This window comes from Maniola jurtina, chromosome 8 (genome assembly GCF_905333055.1).
Source record: "Maniola jurtina chromosome 8, ilManJurt1.1, whole genome shotgun sequence".
Classification (NCBI taxonomy): domain Eukaryota; kingdom Metazoa; phylum Arthropoda; class Insecta; order Lepidoptera; family Nymphalidae; genus Maniola; species Maniola jurtina.
The window spans coordinates 10,026,556-10,035,000 of record NC_060036.1 but is presented as its reverse complement, the minus strand read 5'-3'; the positions used below and the strand labels follow the sequence as shown (position 1 = coordinate 10,035,000).

The following is an 8,445-nucleotide window of genomic DNA, read 5'->3' as shown; positions in this document are numbered from 1 at the left end:
AAGTGTTGTGATCTATCAACACACTGAAATAAACACTCAATATCACAATCCAGGAATGTAATGCAAAATATACTGTGATAAATATTGAGCATCTAACATGCATGCCTCTTACAAAATATAAACTCCAAATAAGTTGCAAAGACTGGAACCAATGCAACTCTGGCTTCAATGATGATGAAGTGGCAAAATACGTGAAAAATAATATGGCAGGCAAACTGTCTCAAAAGATACAAAGTATCTGACCGATTCAGAGAACTTTCTTATTAATAAAATTAGTAGACAGTTAAAGTTTTGTTGACATAATGAACAAAGAGCCAGCGAGGGCCAGACCTTCGTTATTTTATAAAAACTGAAATTTCTCTGCATATTGCCTCCAACACAGGAAGGAAAGATCAGCGACTATGAAATTTGGATCATGCTGGTTTTGGAAGAATCTTATGTCAAAGTATGAAGTCTAATTTTTATATATTTTCTTCTGAATAGTAATAGAAATCACATTATACATGGTTTTAGTTACTCTATTTTTACTCCAGTCACTGTATGTAAATACCATACCAGAGTCCAGATGTCAAACCAAATGATCACAATTATTTTAGGTATGTAGAAATTTTTTGAATAAATCTGCTAACCATATGTGATATAAAACGTTCATCATATTATATATGGTGTTAGTCATAATTTCCATTTAATTATAACAGTAAGTCTATTTTGGAATTATTCTGCATGTTCTATAGAAGTTTATTTCCACCATGTGATAATAAGTAATTAATAAGTAGGCAAGTACTAATTACCAGCAACTAGCATGAGTAATGTGACCTATGATCCACAGCAGTCTTTATATCAACAAACTAGATGGACAATATTGTTATTAATTGACTTTTAATTTTTGGTGAATGATTAAATAAATAATATACTTATTTAGGTGATTTATTTATTTATTAAGTAATGAAGCAAGAAGTTTGTATTTAAAATGAGCTCTACATGTAGTTAAGTAGTATATGTTTATAATGGATGAATGTTACATTGGATAGGTATAAAATTACGATTTTCCAAGTAAAGCAGTTCTTTGTTACTTACTTGCAAGTTGCAACTTACACAAAGGGTTGAGTACAGAGTGGCAATGTGTTTCACCCAGAGAAATAATTGATAAAGTTAATCAGTAACTGAGTATAAGTATATTAATTACTACTTAAATATTATGTCAGACATCCATTACTACTTAATATATATTCAAAATGCAAAAGTATCTCTGTCTGTCTGCTACCTTTTTCAACCAATCTGTTTAATCAATTTTGATGTTTCATACAGAAATAGCTTGCATTCCAGAGACAGACATATGTTACATTTATTTTATTTTATTGAAAAAAACAAATAGCTTAATAAACAACAAAACTTAGCTAGACAAGCCCACCTGGTAAAACAGTGAAAACTATAGGTATCTAAAAAAGGATGTTTCACTAACATACAACTTAATTCAGGCTACACCATTCATATTGACATTTAAAATATGATGGTTTCAAATCCATGCCAGATTCTTTAGAAATTGAATTTAGTTGGCTAGAAGCAGAAACAATGAAGGAGGAATTTTACTATGGAAAATCGAGGAGGATTTTTAAGACCTAAGTTTAAACAGAAAAGGTACAGACATCATCTAGTTATAAATACAATTCATTGTAAAGAACAAGGCAGGTAACAAAGCAAAATTATTGAGTACTTTTTTTTACATCAATATATTAATTAGAGTAACAAACAGCCTAAGGAATGCCTAGAAACTAAACTGTGTTGGAATCAATACAATAATCACAATCAGCCAACATTCTTGCATCGTTTCAAAGTTAAATTATACACTGTTAGCAATAGCAATCCATGACACATTTTTTGCAACACCTAAGAGAAAAAGAAAAGAAATAATATTGAAAAGATTAAGTACATGATATGAAAAAAAGCATAGGGATGATAAGAAACATTTATTTACTAACAAAATCAAATGTAAAACAAATAGGTGAATAAGGCCAAGCTCTGAAGATTTGGGTCACTTATCCTGATATTGAGTTCATGATAATATTTATTAGCTTTCAAAAGATATAAACCTGTAGATTGTATATTATTTAAAGGGTCTTGTAAATCTAGTATTACTTACCCGGAAACAGCAAATTATATTTATATACAGTTGATTGTCTCAAGAGTTATCACACAGTGAATCACTTGTTCACACTTCACATTCAGTACTGTAACTTCTCAGTTTGTACATCAGTGGTACCCACACCAAATTATTACAATAGTGAAAAATTAAACTTTAACTGAAATGATAAGTTGGCCAGCAAAATTATATCCATCAATTATTATTTTTACTGCAATAATTATTAGAACAATCACTTCACAAACTGTGTCACAAACAGTGAACTCAAAGAGTACACAGAATTCAGTTTCACAGATAACTATTATACCCAGAGACATGCTACATACTATAGCACGTCTCTGATTATACCAGTCAAGAGTATGTACCTAATCACTACGTTCTAGTGAAGAGAACCAAAAGTGAACTTACATTACTTGTCTAGTGTGTGGTCTGTGGCATATATTTACAAAGTACTCTGTGGTCTGTGGTGAACCATTGGTGAACTGTAGAAAATTACGATTTTGGCTTTACCCACAGACTACACTTTTACCCTCATTTACCCGTTTTTGTAGGAATTTACCTATGATTACATTACTTTACTCCAAAGAGTAATGAATGTATCTTTACTCTACGTTGCAAATGCAATAACGTAGTGATTACAATTTACATAGGTACTCTTTGGCAATAGTCAATGGCAATAGTCGTAAAAACACAGAGGCCGGCACAGACGAAGTCCATACTTATATAGTTTCCCTACCTTGTAAATCTACAAACTTGACATTGACTAATCTTTGTAAAGCCAGACAAGAAAAAAAAACCCAGATGTTCTGGACTTCTGGTTCGTAATTCGTTTTTCGTTGATTTCGTAAATCAAATCAAACGGGAAGAATAATGAGTGCGCTGAGAAAAACGGTAGGTAATTAAGATAAATTATTAAACATTGACATTTTCATCACTTTATAAAAAATAATGCACTCTGAATTATAATTTCAATACGTAGGTACATAATAATAATTTGTTTATTTCATAGCCTGCTAATACGTTCTGCCTATGGAAAGACATGGGCTTATTTTTATTTTGTGGCTTAGATTTCATCATTCAACATTGGTTGTGCTTACATTATTAAAATGTGCAGAATATAACCAGCAGCTTGGCTATGATGTAGCTTCAGTTTACAATTCAGTTTAGTATGAGTAGAGTTTAGACGCAATAATCATTTCAGGTGCTGCATAATTTCAAAAAATTGCACAGAACACGTCTGCGAGTGTTTGATGGTGACGAAAGAGCTTTAATTGCAGCTAGAACTAAAATTAACGAGGAATTTAATAAAAATAAACATGTTAAAGATGAGGACGCTATCAGAGCAGTGAGTAAGCAGCTCATATATCAATTTCTTGTCAATTTTCAATTCTTTAATTTCAAAACTTTTTAAAAATTAAATGTTGTTCAGACTTTCCCATTCTGTATAAATTCTTCACTTTACATGAAACCAAGCATGAAAAATGGAACTTAAACATTTAATTTATTGAGCTGTCTCAACAAACTGTACTTAATTCGTTCTTACATATTGTAAGGAATGGCTAAGTGCAAGTTGGACTCACATCAAGTGTTCCCTAAAATTGCAGTAATTGCAGTAGGTATTATAAGAAATAAAAACCGTCCAAGTGCAAGTATACTCGCACACTAAGGGTTTCATACTCGGATATTTTTTTCAACATTTTGCACAATAATTCAAAAACTGATATGCATAACAAGATAAATTTAAACAGCACTAAAACCCAATTACTAACCCTGAACTGCCGATAGATAGTGATAGATATAATATAAAATTGATTTTCTAATGCTCTGTCGATGTATTTTAGCATTTTATGAACTCTCAATATCGACCTGGCTCCCAGTGATTATTACCTATTTCTAAACTTAAAAAAAGAACTTGGAAAAAAGTTTTCAAGTGATGAAGAAGTGAAGGATGCAGTTTTGAGAGTATACGTGTATACATAAATTAATTGAAAAATTCGAAATATAAGCTTCGTATTATAAGCTATAACCATCCATCATAAACTGTTAAATCCAACTTAATCCTCCTTAATCCTTAATAATTTTTCAGATGATTCAGTTTGCAGAAGATGTTGAAAGAGAGTTGAGATGTCAAGTTATTCAAGCAAGAGAAGTTAAACCTGGCGTTTTTGGTAAACTTTTTTCATCATCATTATCATCTGATAGACGTCCACTGGACATAGGTCTCTTGTAGCGACTTCACACCACGCTCTCGCCGCCTGAATCCAGCGGCTCCCTGCAACTCGTTGATGTTGTCTGTCCACCTGGTCTTCCAACGCCGTGCTTTCCGGTGCGAGGTCGCCATAATAGCACCTTTGGGTTAGGACCCCAACGTCTATCGGTGATATGTGCCCTGCGCATTATAACTTTTTTACCGACTTTAAAAAAAGAATCTCGATATCTTGGCGCGTATATTTTTCTATGTACCTAAGTAATTTGTTCAAGATTTCTGGACCAATTTGTGTAATTTTTAGTTCTGTATCTGTGGAGGAAAAAAGAGCTCTTATAAAATCACTTTGTTGTCTGGGCTATTAAGGGAATCAAAACCTGTAGGTTACTTTCCATTGACCTAGGATCATGAAAGGCAGGTAACAATGTCTTATAGCACTAGTAAAGCGGAAACTCCGAAAACCGCCTACACAGAATCCTTGTGTGGGAGTCCGACTTGCACTTGACCAGGTTTTTTATTATGTACCCAACTACTTAACTTAAGCTCATCTTTATGTATATGAGTGATCTGTGTAAAGTGAGTTTATGTATGTGTGCAATGAAATAAATAAATGTGAAATTTCCAGAGGCTAAGATCACAGATGACACCTTAAAAATAGATAATATACCGTACAATGATAGTGCAATACCAGACGAAGCTGTACCTGGACAAAAACCGTGTTGTCAGGATCAAGTGAAGAATACACAGTTATAAGAAAATATGCTACTTTAATGAGATTTTATTTATTTGTAGATATATAGGTAGAAGATGAATAGTTGTAGTCTGTAGACTTAAGGTTACTAAATGGAATTAAAATATATCTGTTAGCATTATTTTTGTTTACAATTTTTAAACCTGTATAATTTCCATATTAAACAAGCTGTTAAGTACAAGATGCATTATCAACAACTTCAAACTTCACAATGAATCTGAGCCAATATCTACCTCTGATTGGTTGTCATTGGCTAGAATGAATTGTTGCAACAAAAATACCATAAATTCAGCCAATCACAACCATTGCGATTTGATGCTGGTTTTCGGGAATCGACCAGCAGCACGTAGATCTAAAATATACTTTCCAAAATAGCTGGAATCCAGAGCAATAATTTTAGAAAAAATATCTAAATTGTCGGTGGTAAAAGTCAACTGTCGGGACTTCGTCTGTGGTGGCGTTTGCTGGCGCGCGTGTTGTGACTTTTTGGAGTGTTTTTTTTTGTTAAAACTGACTGAAAAGCGCTCTAAGGGGGTGCATGCCGTGCGTATGTTGGCGAGCGGTGGCACAGACGGGGTCCATACTTGTATAGTTTAGCTAACTTGTTACAATTAACAACAAACTTGACATTGGCTAATCATTGTAAAAGCCAGACGAGAGAGAGAAAAAAAAAAAAGTCAACTGTCATTTATCAATTTTGACATTTTGTTGTTGGTTTTTTCTCAAAATAAAAATTCGACTTTTTATTTAAATTCAAAATGCTTGGTCGAAATATATTATCAAGAGCCATTCTATTGCGAACTCTAAAAAATGCTGCTAAGAACCAAAATCAAATAAGAAATGGTAGTCATGGGTGAGTATCTACTGCAACAGCTGATTCGGTGATTATGTCACTGGTCATTACACTTTATTAATATCTGTATAAAGAAATGGGTTAAATATACCTAATTAAAATTTTTTTTGTCGATAATTGATATGTAACCGTTTTATATCCAACGTAATTCAGTTTCATTTTAAATCTTTCAATAGCTACCGAATTGTTAACTTGCTTCCGTGTCTAGTGGTTAACATGTGTGGTGATAAGGTTCAGAGATTTTCCGTTAAGAATTTCGCAATAGTAGTCCGAGAGAGCACTTAAAGGGTCCTGCCCCTGGTTTCTCTCAGATCGTATTGAATCCTGTCCCACCGGGCTATAAGAATAACAAAATATAGTGTGCACCTGTGTTCGCACACACACAGCTTTAAGAGCGTGAGAAAAGAGAGTGCACCCGTGTTTCTGCACACACTTGGTCATTATAAGATGTGTACATTTATTTTGGCTGATGTCTATTTGATTGGCCACTGTGGCCTTAATTAAGCCCAAAAATAAAACCAGTTAGACTGGAAACTTAAAAATATGTTTTTGAATTCCAGGGTCTGGTCATATAGAGTACCACCCCCGATGCCAATGAAGAGAACCATTTATCAAGCTGAGATACTTGGAGGCTTATGCTGGTGGTGGATTCTCTACCATTGCGCTACTGAGCCAGAACATATTTATGTAAGTTTCATACTATATTAGTTATTTCAAAAAATAATCACAAGAGTGCTAGACAGGGTCTAAAAGCAATGTTATCCTTCCTACAGGGAACATTGTGAAAAGAACAGCACTATTATTTTTAGAACTGCCAATTTAGGAGTTTTAAGAGACTGACTTATTATATTGCACAATCAAAAAATATGTAAATGATAAAATAGTGTTGTAATGATTCGGTTTAGCATTGCATGGGATTGCAATTATTTATGTGTGGCATAATAATATTGTAAACATCTGCCAAGTTCCTTGCTGGTTCTTCTTGGTATAAAGAGCCTTCTGGACTAGTTGTAGATAAGAATAAGTCAAGTGACAATTCTAAAGTACTTTCAAAAGTTTATTTGTAATTTTTATTAGTTTTTAGGGTTCTGTACCTCAAAAAGAAAAACTGAACGGATCACTTTGTCTGTCTGTCTGTCTGACCATCTGTCCATCTGCTTGTCTGTTGTGTCTATCAAGAAAACCTATAGGTTTATATATATATACTTTCCGTTGACCTAGAATCATGAAAAGCAGGTAGGTAGATCTTATAGCACAAGTAAAGGAATTTATTTATTTTTTATTTATTTTTTTTTTTTTTAAAAAAAAGAATATTACCCATGCTAATCATGACTAATACTCCCCTTTCCCCTCCAATTAAGCGTAAAGCTTAAACTTAAAACTGAATCTAAAAATCTGAACTGAATCTGAATATAAATCTGAAAACTGAATTTGTGGTTACATCACCAAAAAAAAATTAAAATGTGTTCAAAACAAATCATAGGTAAATAAAGTATTTTCAATATTCAAAGTAAGATATCTATACCAAGTGGGGTATCATATGAAAAGGCTTTACCTCTATATTCTAAAACAGATTTTTATTATTTTTATGCATAATAATTTTTTATTTATACTGCAAAATGTCAAAGAAAATACTTAAGTATGAAAGCCTCCGTACGCGAGTCTGACTCTCGCACTTGGCCCGTTTTTTTTGTTATGGAAAGTTTACTCTGTATTTAGTTTAAATTTGAAGGCATGTTCCAAAATTATTATATTGCCTATTCAATTGAGATTATTCTTTCATAAACACAGGTGGTCAGGTAAAATTTTATGTGAGATGTGTAGGCTGTAGGTCAATTTACCCTTCAGTTAACTGAGGTCACAGATCACTGAGACATGTTTTTATATTTACAGGGTGAATGGCCATATGTTGACCCAAGCACCTGGACCGATGAAGAGTTGGGCATCCCTCCTGATTCAGTTGGTTCATTGAAGAAGTGAATTAAGACTATTTAAATTATGAGTAAATTGAGTACCTAGTTTTTCTTTCATTTTAATTGTTATTTATGTAAATAAAAAATAAACATAATATCTTAGTTTTTATGTTCTATTTAACCCCCGACTTCAAAAGAGGGGTGTTATAAGTTTGACGTGTGTATGTGTGTATCTGTGTATCTGTGTGGCATCGTAGCGCCTAAACGAGTGAACCGATTTTAATTTAGTTTTTTGTTTGAAAGGTGGCTTGATCGAGAGTGTTCTTAGCTATAATCCAAGAAAATCGGTTCAGCCGTTTGAAAGTTATCAGCTCTTTTCTAGTTACTGCAACCTTCACTTGTCGGGGGTGTTATAAATTTTTAATTTACACTTGTTATATATTCTATAGGAGACACGAGCATACTGGATTGAGCACTCCTTAAGTCCTTGTACCTATTCTAATACCTAATATGTTCCGCTCGCTCTCGTTCAGCAGTGGATTTAGCGATAATTTTATTTACCTAACTGCTCACGCGCCATTT

At 33.1% G+C, this 8,445-nt stretch overlaps 3 protein-coding genes across 5 annotated transcripts in view; 2 read left to right on the top strand and 1 right to left on the bottom strand.

Moving 5' to 3' along the window:
- The window catches only part of LOC123867824 (protein draper), a 29,918-nt gene extending 27,466 nt beyond the window's left edge, over positions 1-2,452 (bottom strand). For all 3 annotated transcript variants that reach the window (XM_045910098.1, XM_045910096.1, XM_045910099.1), the window contains exon 1: positions 2,141-2,452. The gene's annotated coding sequence lies outside the window, so the exon portion shown is untranslated. The remainder of the gene's footprint in view (positions 1-2,140) is intronic.
- A 447-nt stretch (positions 2,453-2,899) lies between these two features.
- Positions 2,900-5,218, top strand: LOC123867855 (complex III assembly factor LYRM7). The gene is made up of 4 exons (XM_045910156.1): positions 2,900-3,031; positions 3,342-3,485; positions 4,227-4,308; positions 4,972-5,218. Exons 1-4 carry the CDS (start codon positions 3,011-3,013, stop codon positions 5,097-5,099), a joined length of 375 nt encoding a protein of 124 aa, XP_045766112.1. The 5' UTR covers positions 2,900-3,010; the 3' UTR covers positions 5,100-5,218.
- A 560-nt stretch (positions 5,219-5,778) lies between these two features.
- Positions 5,779-8,018, top strand: LOC123867857 (NADH dehydrogenase [ubiquinone] 1 beta subcomplex subunit 2, mitochondrial-like). The gene is made up of 3 exons (XM_045910159.1): positions 5,779-5,950; positions 6,511-6,637; positions 7,844-8,018. Exons 1-3 carry the CDS (start codon positions 5,856-5,858, stop codon positions 7,928-7,930), a joined length of 309 nt encoding a protein of 102 aa, XP_045766115.1. The 5' UTR covers positions 5,779-5,855; the 3' UTR covers positions 7,931-8,018.
- The last annotated feature ends 427 nt before the right edge of the window (positions 8,019-8,445 follow it).

Excerpts from the sequence above, each read along its gene's own strand:
- LOC123867855 (XM_045910156.1), top strand. The coding sequence starts at position 3,011 with ATGAGTGCGCTGAGAAAAACG. Across the intron at positions 3,486-4,226 it reads ATGAGGACGCTATCAGAGCA|ATGATTCAGTTTGCAGAAGA; the intron begins GTGAGTAAGCAG and ends ATAATTTTTCAG. Across the intron at positions 4,309-4,971 it reads AGTTAAACCTGGCGTTTTTG|AGGCTAAGATCACAGATGAC; the intron begins GTAAACTTTTTT and ends TGAAATTTCCAG.
- LOC123867857 (XM_045910159.1), top strand. The coding sequence starts at position 5,856 with ATGCTTGGTCGAAATATATTATCAAGAGCCATTCTATTGCGAACTCTA. Across the intron at positions 5,951-6,510 it reads ATAAGAAATGGTAGTCATGG|GGTCTGGTCATATAGAGTAC; the intron begins GTGAGTATCTAC and ends TTTGAATTCCAG. Across the intron at positions 6,638-7,843 it reads CTGAGCCAGAACATATTTAT|GGTGAATGGCCATATGTTGA; the intron begins GTAAGTTTCATA and ends TTATATTTACAG.